The 15,641-nt window shown below is 43.2% G+C and overlaps 2 protein-coding genes across 10 annotated transcripts in view; one reads left to right on the top strand and one right to left on the bottom strand.

The window, feature by feature from the left end:
- Window positions 1-44: 44 nt before the first annotated feature.
- On the top strand, window positions 45-15,539 carry LOC123979781 (serine/threonine-protein kinase D3-like). Of its 5 annotated transcripts, XM_046063843.1 has the most exons (20): window positions 45-323; window positions 832-998; window positions 3,559-3,697; window positions 4,153-4,284; window positions 4,503-4,657; window positions 4,814-5,009; window positions 6,006-6,089; window positions 6,917-7,076; window positions 7,417-7,540; window positions 8,168-8,245; window positions 8,485-8,707; window positions 8,917-8,942; window positions 9,036-9,108; window positions 9,212-9,318; window positions 9,424-9,585; window positions 10,137-10,235; window positions 10,315-10,582; window positions 11,148-11,233; window positions 11,643-11,842; window positions 14,703-15,539. In XM_046063843.1, the coding sequence occupies exons 2-19, from the start codon at window positions 843-845 to the stop codon at window positions 11,805-11,807; spliced, it is 2,433 nt and encodes an 810-aa protein (XP_045919799.1). In that variant the 5' UTR covers window positions 45-323; window positions 832-842; the 3' UTR covers window positions 11,808-11,842; window positions 14,703-15,539. The 5 variants fall into 5 exon arrangements, with proteins under 5 accessions (XP_045919799.1, XP_045919801.1, XP_045919802.1 ...); XM_046063845.1 differs by lacking the exon at window positions 14,703-15,539 and having other exon boundaries at window positions 45-286; window positions 11,643-12,024; XM_046063846.1 differs by lacking the exon at window positions 14,703-15,539 and having other exon boundaries at window positions 853-998; window positions 11,643-12,024.
- Window positions 12,780-15,641, bottom strand: part of actn3b (actinin alpha 3b) — a 36,655-nt gene continuing 33,793 nt past the window's right edge. For all 5 annotated transcript variants that reach the window (XM_046063824.1, XM_046063827.1, XM_046063825.1 and 2 more), the window contains 3 exons: window positions 15,225-15,290; window positions 14,732-14,890; window positions 12,780-13,596 (listed from right to left, as the gene is read on the bottom strand). In XM_046063824.1, coding sequence (XP_045919780.1) covers window positions 13,438-13,596; window positions 14,732-14,890; window positions 15,225-15,290 — 384 coding nt within the window. In that variant the 3' untranslated portion in view covers window positions 12,780-13,437. The remainder of the gene's footprint in view (window positions 13,597-14,731; window positions 14,891-15,224; window positions 15,291-15,641) is intronic.

Raw genomic sequence — 15,641 nt, 5'->3', positions numbered from 1 at the left:
GGAGATGACGTTTTTGTCTTTTAGACCATATCAAAGTGTGTGTGTGTGTGTCTGTGTGTGTGTGTGTGTGAGTGAGTTTTCACAGCCAGGCCCTTGGGTGTTAACCATACGCTGCGCCGTCACAGCTCTCACAGAGGTGAGTTTCTCACTCTCTGCAACTTCCTGTCATTGGCAGCCGAGCTCCACAAAAAGGAAACCAGACCCACCAGAGTTCATGTTGAGAATCGGCAACACAGCCGTGGAGTGATCCGCTGTTGCATCACTGCGATACGATCCTGCGTTTGAGGTGAAAGATCAGCGCTTGAATGAATCGGGATTAGAAAGTAAGGCTGCGTACATGCGTGCTGCGTGTCTTGAGTTGGTATTTCACTGTTTTTGTTTTGGTAACTGGAAATTTAAAGAGAGACCTGCTGCTCAGATGTGGCTCTTCATGTAGAGCAATGACATCGTGATCATAATAGTGTAATGTTTTCTCCACCGATCAATGTTCAACTCTAGAAGTCTTGTCCTTTTAGAGACAAAAAAGGTGTTCGCTGCTTAAAATGTGTCACTTTCTATTTCATATTGGTGAGTCCATCAATAAAAATGATCCAGCAGTTGGTAGACATCGGTTACTAATGACTGATGCCACTCTTTTTCTCAACCAAATTGAGATTGAATCAGTGACTATTTCACACATAGTACTTATTACATCCTCAACAGCTGTTGTTTTTTTTTTTTAAAAGCAAATATCTAATCAACATTACAGTAGCATATAATGTGACTTATTTGAATAGACCAGGAATAGTTTTGGTGATGTTCCTGTAATGAACGAATCCCATCCCGCCACAGGATCTTTCTCCATGTCCGCAGTGACTCCCTCCAGCCCCACCAGTCTCGCAGCGCCGGTTCTGGTCCAGTTCCAGCTCGGCCTGTTCAGGGAGGTGGTTCGAGTCCCCGCTGGCAACCTGAGTTACCGCCATGCCAAGAGGCTAGCCGCAGAGATCATAGAGCGCAAGGTAATCAAAGGCTCGTTGCATACTGCCGTCCACAGAAAGTTTACATTGCAAACTGGAGGTGTGGGGTTTGATTAGAAGTTACAGTGAAAGTTTCTTTTGAGTTGCATGATGGGAATTGTTGTTCCCCTTTTAACTACTCAGGCTGAGGGAATTATCTTGAGGTTTGTGTCTTTTTTAATCTGCTTAGAGCATGAGATGGGTGGAGATGGCCACAAAGGAGCATTTAGGTTAGCCTTTTCTCTGTATTGTAAACCCCAGGCAGGTAGGCAGGTTCACACAAAGCAGTTTTTAAAAGTAACAGTACATCCGGTTAAAACTGAAACTTTGGTTGGTTCAAGTTTCACTCCTGCAGGTCAAATGAAAGATGAAAGATGTAACAACACTGATCGGGATGGCACTCAGCCCATAGCTGCTCCAGTGGACATTTTCAGCAGCTCCAATAGGACAAAGTGAGCGATAAGGTGCTAAAAACCATTATTAGTGATAAAAATGGTTAAAAACACAAGTTTGTAGCAAGCACTTGCTTAAATTGCACATCTGTGTATGAAGATATCCTCTAACCCTTAACACCCTTCCCACTTGGAAAATATTCAGTTGACGTATTGCTTAAAGCTGTCAGGAAGTGGACTTTAAAAGGTCACCGTAGGCACAGAGGAGGGTTGTGTAGGTTACTATTTAAAATGTGGCTTTTCAGAAACCGCCAAGTTTCTTTATCATTGTATGATGCAAAGTTTGGAGTTATGTTGTAGTGGATCCCCTTTGTTTACATGTCTGATTCATCTTTTATACTGTTAAACCAGCTCTGGAGCAGTTAAGTTGTTTTTCTTTTGTCTGTGACACAGTTGGACTCAGGATTTCGGACAAAAATAAAAATCTTGTGTCTAAAATGTCACATTGACGCCATAAAAGTGCATTCAAACCCCCCATTTCACAACCTCTTATTGCTAAACTTTATAGTATATTTCTGAGAACTTGGGGAAGAGAATTTGGTAATAACAACAACACAGGATTAATAAGCTTGACATTTAAACCTACAGTCAGTAGAAGAATAATGGTGCACTGAAACTGTTCGAGATTAGATGAAGATGTTCATGAACCGCCAGTGTTTGTCTCTGTCTCAGTGTCAGCTGGCCTGGTCTTCATACTGCCTCACTTACAGAGAGTTTGTGGTAGACAACAGCTTAGCAAACTTTCCAACCACAGCCTCTCCCACCCGTCTCTAACACACACACACACACACACACAGTCTGCCTCGATCGCACCAGTGCTCCTTTCAACTTTGATCTGTCCTCGAGTTTCCAGGCAGCAGGTCAGCAGCGTCTGAAGCGTACGTCTACACACGCACACAGCATTTTAGTGCATGGGCTGCAGATATGTCACATACTGTATACGTATGTGTGTGTGTGTGTCACTGCTGGGAGAAAACTCTCTATCTCCTAGACTAATGTCTAACTCTTTTAGGGTCATTTTATATTTTTCATGTCTCTAAAGGCTCCAAATCCTTCACTCCTTCATGTTAAACAAAAAAATCACCAGAAGTTGAGGTATTATTTTTAAGCACATTATTTGATCAGAGGAGAAGTGGCCAAAAATACAGCTTTTAGGTGTTTTTAAATCGTGCCCAACATTAATGTGACTTTATGTTAAATTTTGAGCTGATAGTATAAACACTTGGGATTTAGAGATGATAAAATCACTGCAGGTCTACCGTGCAGACTCCATTCAGAGTACTGATTCCTCCGTTCCTTCTCACTAATTCAGCTTTCTTCATGAGCAAGGTCAAGCACAACTTAATGTACCCTGAGAAGTATTTCTCAGCTGTGCTGCTTATTGTGGCGCAGTATTTTACCGCCTTTCATGTATGAATACAGCATAGGTCGATAACAACTGGCAGATTGAAGATGCAGTTTTTGTCACCAGATTTCAGATTTTATCACCTTTGATCTCCTGTCTGCTGAGCGCAGAAGGTCCTGTAACTAGGTCACAGTTTGACTTGTTGTCCCTCTAAAACTTCTCTGCGCTGAATCCATCTCTTTCTTTCTGACCACTCAACAGTAACGGAGCATTTAAATCTCCTCCACAGCAGTTCCACACATTGACACATTTGTCTTTTAATCTACTGAAACATACAGACATTTAAGGTGGGGGTTTTCAGATGTCTCGTTTACTTCCCCTGCACCGTTTTCCCTCTCATTTTTTTCAGCCAGGATTCAAACCAGCCGAGTTTCTGCACAAGTTCTTTGTCTCTAGACTTGCAATCATATTTGGTATCAAATTATTAAAGCCTACATGGATATGTAAGCTTCAGAAAAAAAAACATCTCAGTATTATGTGAAGGATTTTATTTTATTTAGTTTAAAGTGGGACAGGATGTTGATAAAGTGATGAAAGAGCTGAATAAGTAATGAAGTTCTGTGTAGCTGTTTTCTATGTTCACATATAGAGGTTTATGTAGGAGCTTCACCCAGGCAGGCAGATCTAACGCTTTCTAGCAGCACTTCAAAAAGCTTTAAATTTAGCTGGCTTCGTGAAGGAAATCTGTGACTGTCTGTGTGTTCAGGCTCCAGACTGCAGCGTGGTGGGCGTCGGGGAGAAGATTCTGCTGTTCAGACATCAGCGCGCCTCAGAGCTGCGCCTGCACCGCCTGACAGACGTCGACGAGCTGCAAGATGGAGACCTCATCGACGTCATCATCGCAGGTCAGAGGTCCACAGTCTATAGCGTTGGGTGGGGGGGCTTTATCAGGATGTTTCTGTGGATTATCTTTCAGCTATCTATTTGCTGTTTTATCCCCTTATACCCTAATCTTATTGCTTAGTCTTATTTTCGAGGGAAACTCTTCATACAGACTTTAAGAGTATATTATTTTACAAATCAAGTGAATGAATGAATTACAAAAGCAACAAGGATGCAACATATGTGAAAGTGGAGCTGGTTTGCTTCATGACCTAAAAACAAACACGCAAAAAAGATGAGCTTTGTTAACCAAATGCGGAAATGCAGATGTTTTTCAATGATGAATCTACCAGCAGAGTACACTTTTGAACCTTGCTCAACTGTTGCAATGCATGTATAATACAGTGCTGTCAAATGCTACCCAAAATGACAGTACAACAGTGTTATACACCATCTCTCTTATTTTAATCTGACTCAGCATCAGCGTCAGTGACTGAGATGAGGATGCGTCCGCACTCCCTGGTGGTCCAGTCGTACAGGACTCCCACTTTCTGCCACCACTGTGGAGAAATGCTGTGGGGCCTCGTTCGACAGGGATTAAAATGTGATGGTAAGGTGTCATTATTCAGCGTATGGCTGAGACACTCCATGCACTGATATCTAATGTAACACTTGCAGCCACTGACAAAACTGAATGTGAAGCTTCTCTGTCTCTCAGAAATACTAATTCACATTTATCCAGCACTTTAAAAAGCTTTACATAAAAAGCTTTGAAATGTTTAAGTGCTTTAAACTCCAGTCTGTCTCTTCTGCTCCCCCTCTTTTCAGGTTGTGGGTTGGACTTTCATAAACGTTGTGCTTTGCAGTTGCCCAATAACTGTAGTCGAGTACGGCGTCAGGTTAGCACCAGTTTGTCCCTGTTTCCTCCCCGAAGGCCCCGTACACACTCGCTGTCCAATCAGGCAGGAGGCAGCCTGGAGGAGGTAAGGAAGTGAAAGATGACAGGGCATTCTTTTTTACCGTCGACTGTTAAATAAAAGGACAAATAAACCTGTTTTTTAAGTCTTAAAATGAATCTCTAATCACATATTCACATGTAAGAGGGGAACTGACGACTCTCACCATCTGTCCTTCACTAGATAAGCATGTCAAAGCCCTCATCCAGGCCTCCATCCTGGACAGAGCCCCCGGTCTGGGTGGGAATCGGGTACGGTGACAGTAGCAGGGCTCAGGTCCCTCACACCTTCCACATCCACAGCTACACCAAACCCACCGCCTGCCAGTACTGCCACCAGCTGCTCAAAGGACTCTTCAGACAGGGGCTACAGTGCTCAGGTGAGGACTGACCTCTGGTCGGGTTACACATCATAAAAAGGGGAAGAGGCGGTGTTTAAAAAAAACCCCCACTGGGAATACTTTATAACCACTGATTAATATGTCTATGCTAAATCTGTAGTTAGCACCAGGCAGCACCCACTTAGCTTAACATAAAGACTGAAAAGAGGGGAAACGGCTAGGCTTTTGATAGCCTTTGATGAAAAATATATCGAAATTAGCCACAAGCCATGATTTCCTGGAGGTTTATTGGATTATTATTGATTTGACCAAATAAATCTCACAGCCCTCCCTTTCGGAGCCTCCTTTTAAACCATGTCTTGCTCAGTTGATGGAGTTTGTCACAGAGATGGCTGGTTGTCATTTTCATGACGATTGAGCAACCGGCACGAGGTTAGACGCTCTCAAAAAAATAGCTAGGAAGACCCTGAGTTAAATGTTTTTGGTCAAACACCTGTTTCCATGGTCAAGGATGAAATTTTACTCTGAAACATGCCTCACCTTGCAATCTTCAGCTCTTTAAATCATTTAAGATAAATGTAGCCTGCCTTCTTTTTCAAATCTGACTTTTTCATGCAACGATGAGTCATGCAGTATATTAAAACATATTCCTCCGCTGTGGCCATTTTTAGATTCTGTGTTCCAGCAGCACCTTGACTTTGATGAGCCATTTGTGGATTAAAGGTTCAGACACATAAACTGGGCACAGAGAGGCTCGTGTGCGTTTGTTGTGTGAGCAGGGAGCTTGTGTATCCCACACACTTGCGTAAGCAGATTGGATTGAATCTATGCTAATTTTCCCCAGATGCCTGCGTGTGTCTCAGAGCTCAGTCTGAAATGAAAAATCTGAATTTTAATAGAGAAAACGAAACATTTAAGCCATATTTAAAATTTCATTTTCAGTTTTGCACATGTCTAAAAGTCACCCTCGTGATGTGGGCCTCTCTTTTCCTCTGTGTTTCAACCTGCCACTTCTCCTCTCTGATCGTTTGTCAGACTGCAGGTTTAACTGCCACCGGCGCTGCGAGGTGTTGGTCCCCAGAGACTGTCCAGGAGAGAGGAGAGGCGTCAATGGGGAAGGTGAGCAGCAGTCCCCTTGGAGCTCTGGTTTCCATTTTGTATTCTGGGCCTGTGACTGTTAGATCATGTTTCTCGGAAAAGGCCCCCGCTCTGATGTTCCCATAACCTAGCGCTGACTCAAAGCTGATTCACGCTCCATCTCAAGAGTATTTAATAGATCCAGGACTCATTTTAGATTCCCAGAAACATCACAATTGTCCAAGTAGAGTTAGTGAAGTGTTCATGAGCAAAATGTGATCAAATCCTGATAAGAAAATAATTGTACCAGATAACATTTTTAATCGCAGGATCGTGATTTAATGTAGGTCGTATGTTCCTGTATTACTGATAATGGAATTAATCCCTTTAGGGTGTAAATGTATGTGTGCTCTTTAGCCACGCTAGGGAGAGCAATGTAGAGGTCAGTCACTAGGTCCACAGTTGTCTGTCCAAGCTGAGATGAGATGGATTGCTGGATTTCCATAACATTTTGCCAACAGGAAGTGCACTACTAACTTTGATGATCCGTTAACTTTTCCTCTGGCCACCACCATCACCTGAAATTTCGTTCAGTGCTTTTGTTTAGTGCTAGTTGGTAAATATTAGCACGCTAACACGCTAAAATAAGATGTCAGTTATTTTGATTAAGTCATTTGTCAAGAAAAAAAAGGTCTTTCAGCTTCTCATATGTGAATATTCATATCATGTTCAAACAAATGAAGCAATTTCATGACCTCACTTTGACCCAGCAGTTGATCAGCTAAAATGCTGATAAGCTGAAAATATTTTGTGTACATAAACACTAGCTGCAGCCCCAATGCTGTTTGCATATGATGTCACTTTCCCAGAATCCACAGCAGGGCGTCACAGCTACCTACCAGACCCAGAGGAGGACGAGTCAGAGCTCAGCAGTATGACGACACTAGATCTCTCTGACGATGAGATGTCCACTGACGGAGACTCTGTGACTGAGGCCAAAGAAGTCGAGCAAGCGCGAGAGCCAATGAGGTCAGAGGGTTGTTAATTTATTCTGATGATGTCGTCCCATTGAATAGTGACTGTGGCGTCCTGCTGCCACAGCGGATGGCACAAGTTTGAATCTGACTCACAGCTGTTGTCACTTGCCACCCGCATGCACACATCTTTCCTGTCATTTATCTGACAGGTCTATGACTTCATCTGCTTGACTAATGTAGTCAGTGAGCTTTGGGCCCTACTGCCACCTAGAGGCATTTAGTGGATACTGTCACAGATCTTAGTTGCTCCTCCACAGTTTTTATCCCCAAATCAGCCGGTTCCTCTTCTCTTTCATGTCCTATTGACTTTTGTTTTCTCTCCCTCCCATCAGTCCGTGTTTCAGCAGCTACATCCCCCTGATGAGGCTCGTCCAGACGGTGCATCACACTAAGAGGAGAGCCGGTGGAGTCCTGAAAGAGGGGTGGCTGCTGCATCACACCAATACTGACACACTGGTGAGACACACACACACACACACACACACAGATTTCCAGTTGAATAAAAATGTGGCTAAAATCAGCTCAGCTCTGTAGTCATCTCAAACATTCCAGTAAAAAGCCCACACAAGTCACCAGCTTTTCATTTGACGTAAGAGACATAACACTTGTTTTGGGTGATTGTGAACTGTCAAAGCTGCCGCAGATTAAATTAAGCTATCACCTACAAAAACAAACACATGTCTTAGCTTTTTAACCCCAGTTAAAGTGAGAGAGATGCATGTCGTGTGTGGGAACATTATTAAGAAAAATAAATTCAGCTGCTAATTGTTTCTGATTTCTGTAGCTCTTTTGAACAGACTTCTCACACACAATTTGAAGCTTCTTGAGCTTTGATTACTCTCTGCAGGTTTGAATGTGCCTTTATGTTTTCTCTATTTTATACACACACACACACACACACACACACACACACACACACACACACACACACACACACACACACACACACACACACACACACACACACACACAGGCAACCCCTGTATCAAGCCCTCAACCAAGTAAGTGGACCTGAGTGAGTTAACTTATTCATATACCGTTAACATCCTACATACATGGAATATGAATGATTTGTTTTCCCAGAGGAAACGTCATTACTGGATCTTGGACTGGAAGAGCTTCACTCTGTACCAGAACGAGAGCAGCACCAAGTACTACAAGGTAGAGTTCATGAGCGACAAACACTTCTGATGATGTATTGATACAACTCTGAAAAGCACTGTATAAAATGTAACAGATAATGATTTTTAAATCCAAACTAATTTAATTTGAAATATCAAACTTGATGACACAGCAGAGCTTTATTTACTTTAGTACCGTTTTACCACTACAATTAGTTTTATCAAGTAATTATCAATAACAATGATTGTTTTGAGTGTAACTGTGTGCCTCTCCTGCAGGAGATCACTCTGTCCGAGGTGCTGCAGGTCCGAGGCCCTGCCCAGCTCTCCGTGCCCCCATTGCCAGGCGACAGCGCCCACTCCTTCGAGGTGGTGACGGCCTCGCTGGTGTACTGCGTGGTGGCCGGGGAGAGCGGGCCGGCCTGGGAAAGCGCCGTCCGTCAGGCTCTGATGCCCGTGCAGAGCAGCGGTGGACACAGCGAGGAGAGCGAGGAGAACCAGGGTGAGCGGGAAAATGACGCCTCTGGATGTTCATGTTATTAGACCTTAATGATAATTAACTAAAATGCTTAATTATATGACTTCTAATGTGACAACCTCCGCATCGGTGAATCAGACAATATTTGAGGTCTCGTTAGACAATACGTGCTTATTAAATTATGATTTATCTTTTCTCTGTGTGAATTACATCTGTCCTGTTCTGATCTACAGATAAATACTCGCAGAGAGACAGAGCGGTAAGCATCATACTGCACAATTTACAATCGACATAGTGAACTCCTGAAGAGGTTGCCTATCCGCGTGTTGTACGCTGTTAATGTGTGTTTCAGGACATCAGCTCGGTGTATCAGATCCTCACAGACGAGGTGCTGGGCTCAGGGCAGTTCGGAGTGGTGTACAGAGGTGAGCTTATCGTGACTACGTTGTTGAAGTATTACAGTAACATGCAGCTAATGCAGTGTGCTTGTTAAATAAAGTTATATGTGACTTATTTCTCATTCTTCAGGTACTCACAGGAAGTCGGGCCGGCCAGTCGCCATCAAGGTCATCGACAAGACGCGCTTCCCCTCGCAACAAGAGAGACAGCTGAGGAACGAGGTGGCCATCCTGCAGGTACTGATACGTTTTTCAGCTCTGTATTTATTCTAAGATTATTTACGTAACATCTAATAGGGGTGTGTGTGTGTGTGTGTGTGTGTGTGTGCGCGTGGGTCTCAGAATCTGTCCCACCTCGGTGTGGTCCTGGTGGAGGGGATGTTTGAGACAGTGGAGCATGTCTTTGTCGTCATGGAGAAGCTTCATGGAGACATGCTGGAGATGATCCTGTCCAGTGAAAAAGGCAGACTCCCTGAACGCAACACCCGCTTCCTGGTCACGCAGGTAAGATCATTTGCCAACGCTGATTTTATGTTATCTTCTGTGACTGTTGATGCCACAAGGGGTCCAAAGACAAATCTGAGGGGTCTCCTTGTGTTTTTATATTTTTCTGTCTTTCCATAAATGTTTGGTTTTCAAAATAAAATCTCTGCCAAGAGACTGATCACAGCTCAGAGACAAATGCAACTTGGGGCACCTATAATGCTGCTAGTTCTTCATCTCCAAGTAGTTTTGAACAGTAACTGGATTTGTAGCCAGATTTTGTTCTTGCTTGTCTCAGTTTCAGCCCTTTTTTAAAATGTTAGATTTTCATTTTTATGGATTTCATCTAAAGATCTGTCTCAGAAACAAACTTAACTACATTTTTAATAGAAAATGTATTAGTAATGCACATTTGTAGACCGCAAAAGTAATTTTAATGCAGACTCTTTAAGGCCGTCCCTCAGCCTGGAGACCACAGCGTCCATGAAAGTAGATTTTTTTTGAGTGACCTCCTGCGTAAAGCTTATGTTACTATGACAAGTTGTTCTCATGTTCGTGTGTGTCTGTTGCAGATCCTTGAGGCTCTGCGGTACCTGCACTTCAAACACATCGCTCACTGTGACCTGAAACCTGAGAACGTCCTGCTGGCCTCTGCGGACCCCTTCCCTCAGGTGGGATTCTGTGATTGCTCTGCACAATGTGTTTCAGGACACAACAGCGCCTTAAGTCCACTCTGTGTCTGCGCTGTAGGTGAAGCTGTGCGACTTCGGCTTCGCCCGCATCATCGGCGAGAAGTCTTTCCGTCGCTCGGTCGTGGGGACGCCTGCCTACCTGGCGCCCGAGGTGATCAGCAGCAGCGGCTACAACCGCTCTCTGGACATGTGGTCTGTGGGCGTCATCATGTACGTCAGCCTGAGTGGCACGTTCCCCTTCAACGAGGACGAGGACATCAGACAGCAGATCACCAACGCTGCCTTCATGTACCCACGACAAACCTGGGCTTCTATCTCACTGGAGGGTGAGGACGATTTCTTTTGAAAATCTACCCTGCTGGTGCGTTCAAGTAAACTCAAATAAGACTATTCACATCATTCTTTCCCCCAAGGGTCGGTGTTTAGTTTTTGTTTATCTGGGTTCGACAACACACCTTTTGAATGCAAGCCGTATTGACAAGCCGTAGTCAACATTCATATGTCCTTGAATGCATCATCCAGGAGAAGATGTTACCTGCTGGCAACTGTATAGAAATGCAACTTAAAGCAAATAATGTCAACCTCAAGTAAATGAGTGTCACAGTAAAAATATACTGAAGATCGTCCCCAGTGCTTTATTAAAGGAAACAGAGCACTGGAAATATTGTTCTTTATCTGCTTTATTTTGCCCTTTATGCTTCTTTAAGGTTAAAAAAAGCTATATGATCTATACAGTTAGTGAAATATTCAAAAACCTAACCACCCACCATGCGTTTGTAGTGGCTCTGACACCCAACAACAGTTCCATTCGTCTCTATAGGGCCACTTCTAATACAGATTGAGTAAATCCTCAGAGCCACATCTCTCTCTCTCTCTCTCTTTCCTTTGCAGCCGTGAGTCTTATCAATAACCTGCTGCAGGTGTCGATCAGACGGAGGTACAGTGTGGGCAAAGCGCTGGGACACCCCTGGCTGCAGGTCAGGTGCATTACACTGCCATCGATGGAAAACAGATGTGTAGAATATACAGTATAATGCAGACATTTTTGCTCACCCATTATGTTTTCAGTCAAATGTTTGTTATTGTGTTGCATGTGTTCACTTTAGTAGGTCTTTACAGAAGATAAGGCTTGTTAAAAATAGATTTGTCCTAATGTAGTATTATTGGATCATTTCAGTTTCAATGTTAACCAACTTGTTTAGAGATTTTTATATGTGACTATCATAAGGTGACGTAAAGACAAAAAAAAAGGGCATAATATGCAGGTAAAAAGAAAACAGTGATTTGCATTGGAGACAAATTGAAAGATTTATCTGTTCAGTATCTTCTGGCACATTTAAAGATACATTTCCAGCTCTTGACCCCTTTCTCATCTTCCTCCTACAGGACTTCCAGCTGTGGTGCGACCTCAGGGAGTTCGAGCATAGGATGGGCTGCAGGTATCTGACACACCGAGGGGACGAGGACCACTGGAAATGCTACACCCAGGAAAAAGGCCTGAGCTTCCCGTCCCACCTCTGCTTGGACCCCAACAATGACCCTGACATGTGACCTCAGCACGGAGGCTAGAGGCCGGACGGTTTATGGTCTGTACAACTTATCAAACCAAAGAGATGAGAAAAAAAGACACCCTGAATTTGTGCTATTGTACATGTATTGTAGTGGGAACACAATTAACTTTCTCAGTAACCCAGAGCACAATTATTGACACTTGTATACTAGAGTAAAGAAATTGCACATTTCAAAGTTAATAAAAAAAGACAAATAACTGCTGTTTAGTTATAATTTTCCTTTTTTATTTCAAGGTGTGGTTTTTAAATTTTAACCGTGAGTGTTTGTGGCATCAGCGATGATGGACAATGAATGGAGGAGGAGAAGGGAGCACAGATGAAATTAAAATATCATCATGCACAGGGAGGAGTCGACTCGCACTCATTATCATGGCTGACCTGTCAGTGGGACCAAAACCCTATTTGCTTCGTCGCTGCCATAGGCCTGCTCTGGTCCCACGCACAGCATCGCTTCCTCTTATTTTGTCCACAACTTTCCTGATGCCCTGTTGTCTCTCACTGCTCAACACCTCTCTCCGTCTGCGTCCCTCCTCCGTGATGTGAAAAAAATAAATAAATCACCTTTGTGTGTTTGGATGTTAAATTTAGCTGAAATACATCCCGATCTAAAGGGGATCTGGACAGAGAGGAGGGAGGTGTGTGGGATCGTTCTCTCTGGCCGTAACAGTTTGTCTTTCTGGCTTCGTGTCGGCCAATGGCCATCTCTCTGTCTATTTACCCACAGTGCTTTGCTCCGAGTTGCTCTCCCTGCCTGCTGTCTTCATCTTAATATTCAGTGTTTCAGAGGTGCTCCCATTCAACCTCCGTTTGTTCCTGAGCGTAAGGCGTTAAGATCTCCAGGTTACATTTTCTCTTTGCTAACATTCAGGTTTCACAGTGCTGTGGTTATTTATTCTTCAACAGAGTGAGACTGGCTTTGTAACATCGTAGCACCTGACTGGCTTTGCTCCTCTGCTGACTGAAATGTTAACAGGCTCTTAAGGATGCCCTCTGTGTGGTTTTTTTTTTTTGTATGTTTAAGGAAGAGTCAGAGACTCACAAAGACAGCGTTTCTAAACTTCAACATAGCATGCATCTGCACAAATACACAACCAACCAAGCCAACTGACCAACCAGCTTTTTTATCACGTTTTCTTCTTTAATTACCCTTCTACAAAAAAAAGTCAGAGAGAGAGAGGGAGAGCGCGAGGCTTTGCTCAAAATAACTCAAATTTTTTTCCTCTCCCTCATTACCGCTTTCTGTTTAACGTCTCCTAAAGGCCGATATGTTATATGTATGAAGCTTACATAAGTTCAGTGCAATACCTGCCTCGTCCTGGTTTTTAAAGGCACTCTAGCAGTAATGAGGGACAAGCTGGCCCGTCCAAACATAGCTTCTAAGAGCAAAGCCTTCTACTCTCACCCTCTCTGGGCAGTGTTTCTTTTTTTTGGGGGGGGTGGGGGGGTGGTAGAAGTTGGGAGAAGGGAAAGAGAAGTTAAGATTTTGAAAGAGGAAAAAATGATAAGAACAAAGAATATAGGAGGACAGTGGAAGGGGGTTTAAATCACTCTCTCCACATAGGAGAAATGGCGGGAGCTGGGAAGAAGGGGAAGAAGAGAGGTGGCTGTGTTTATAAGTCGCTCTCTCCGTAGAGGGCGCTGGAGAAGGAGATGTAGTCCAGGGCGCCGGCAGGGCCGTCGGCTCCGATGTACCTGGTCATGCGGCTGATGCAGTACTCGGCCTGCTCGGGCGGCAGCTCCCTGCGCAGCTCCTCCACTGTGATGTAATTCTGGAGGCGAGAGAGGGAGTGAGGATGTGGTTTACAGAGAAAAACAAAAAGATTTGTATTGTCCCATAGCACCAAGACTAAATAAATACTTAGCCAAGAGCTGATTTTGAAACCTCCGTTCTACTGGAATTTTACAAACACTTTAAATTTCATAGCCAGACTGCTAACTAACCAAGCAACTGAGAAAGCTTTGCTATTCTTCCAGATTTTAAGGTAAATTTGACTCTTAATTTTGTAGTTTGTCCTGCTGGTAAAAATACTTCTAGTTTGATATCTGGGAACAGTGACAGAATATTTACAAGCACTCAGGAAACCAGGGGCTCTGTACCACGACGCAGATCAGTGGGTTAGCCAGCTATCTTGGGGCTTAACTCAGGTTTTCTGGGATCACAAAGCTCACTTTTAGGTGGAGTAGGTCACCTTCACTGCCGTCATTCCTACAGGATCCCGCAATGAACCAGAGTTTCCAATAAAGTGACGACTAATAAAGAGCTCTAGATATTTTTATAGGTCAGTCAAATAGCTTTGCTGTTCCAGATGGAACAAACATAGGGAGTGTTTACGACACTAAATACATACTGATGAATATAGTTGCATTTTAATTTTGCAAAGAACTTCCTGACCGGCTGTCCTTTTATTCAGCCTCTCTGCTGTCACTTTTCCAGTTTGGCATCTTTCTACATGAGTTGCGCGTTCACATGGCCGAGAAATCTGGTTTCTCTAATCCTCTACCTGTACTATTTTTACCTCTACAGGGAAAAAGGTTTCTCATTTACATGACGTTTTAAGAAATTTGGTTACTGCAGAAAACGGACTGTAACCCGGCTTGTTTACAACATGTCTCTTGCCTTATTTTAGATCGTCGTAGACATGTCACATTGTTCCCAGATCTTAACATTTACTTGTATGCATAAAATGTAATAACAGACGAGAGAAATGATAACCCAAACTACAAAAGACAGAAATTGTGTATTGTGATAAGTTTTCGATGATCATGTTGGATCTCTGCTAAAATCTCACACGTGTCTCGAGTGTAAAACAACTACTGTGTCAGTGGTAAATGTTGTTGGGTCTCATGGTGAGGTTAGATGTTCTTTGCTGTGAAGCCAACAGGGTGCCGGATTCGTCTGCTCACCTTGTCTGAGGCCAGAATCTTGAAGGAGGCCATGACCTGTTCTGCGGTGTCAGTCTCGGCGGTCTCGCGGGTCATGAAGTCGATGAAGGCCTGGAAGGTCACCACGCCCGCGTTGTTGGGGTCCACCAGGGTCATAATGCGAGCAAACTCCACCTCACCCTGTCAGGAGAGAAAAGGATAGTTTTAGTTCAACATCAGTTAATTCAATTCAACATAATGTGCAGGCACATTTGTAACAAAAAGAAGGGCTGCGGCTTTCACCAATTGGCAATAGTGTCATGCAGCAAAAATACATTTTATAAACATTTTTACAAACTTGCACTGCATACACAATACAAATATTTCAGTAATCATATCACTTTTATTACTTAATTCAGGCAAAGCTCTGACCTCTTGCTACATTCACGACACTGACATGTTTTATTTCTTGACAATTCAAGTTTTACTCAATATCAATGTCATTTTGTCCTGAAAATGTACGTGTTGCACTAACCAGATCGTAACCCATGGAGATGAGACAGGCACGGAAGTCGTCTGGGTCCATCATGCCGTTTCTCTTCTGCAAAGGAAAAACGCAATTGTGTTTAATTATTGGATCAAACTGTTTAGCTATAAGATCCCCAGTGCAGCTCCTATCAGAGTAATACAGCCCATGTTTTACTTTCTTACTGCTGCTAGAATATTGAGCATTAACTGAAGTTGTGTGACTGACACTTTCTTGAATATTGAAACTCTTAGAAGGACATAAAAAGAAGCATGTAGATTTCAATGTTTAAAGAAATCTAAATAAATTGAGATCTATCCTGCAGTTTAAGTGTTGTTATTTATACATTTTCTATGTATAAGCCCAATTTACATCACATTCCAGGCCACACACAGTTAGAAATCCTCTTTCAGGTCAGTGAACGCC

Source organism: Micropterus dolomieu, linkage group LG12, assembly GCF_021292245.1.
Source record: "Micropterus dolomieu isolate WLL.071019.BEF.003 ecotype Adirondacks linkage group LG12, ASM2129224v1, whole genome shotgun sequence".
Classification (NCBI taxonomy): domain Eukaryota; kingdom Metazoa; phylum Chordata; class Actinopteri; order Centrarchiformes; family Centrarchidae; genus Micropterus; species Micropterus dolomieu.
The sequence above is the reverse complement of the archived record's forward strand: the minus strand, read 5'-3'. Positions and strand labels throughout refer to the sequence as shown.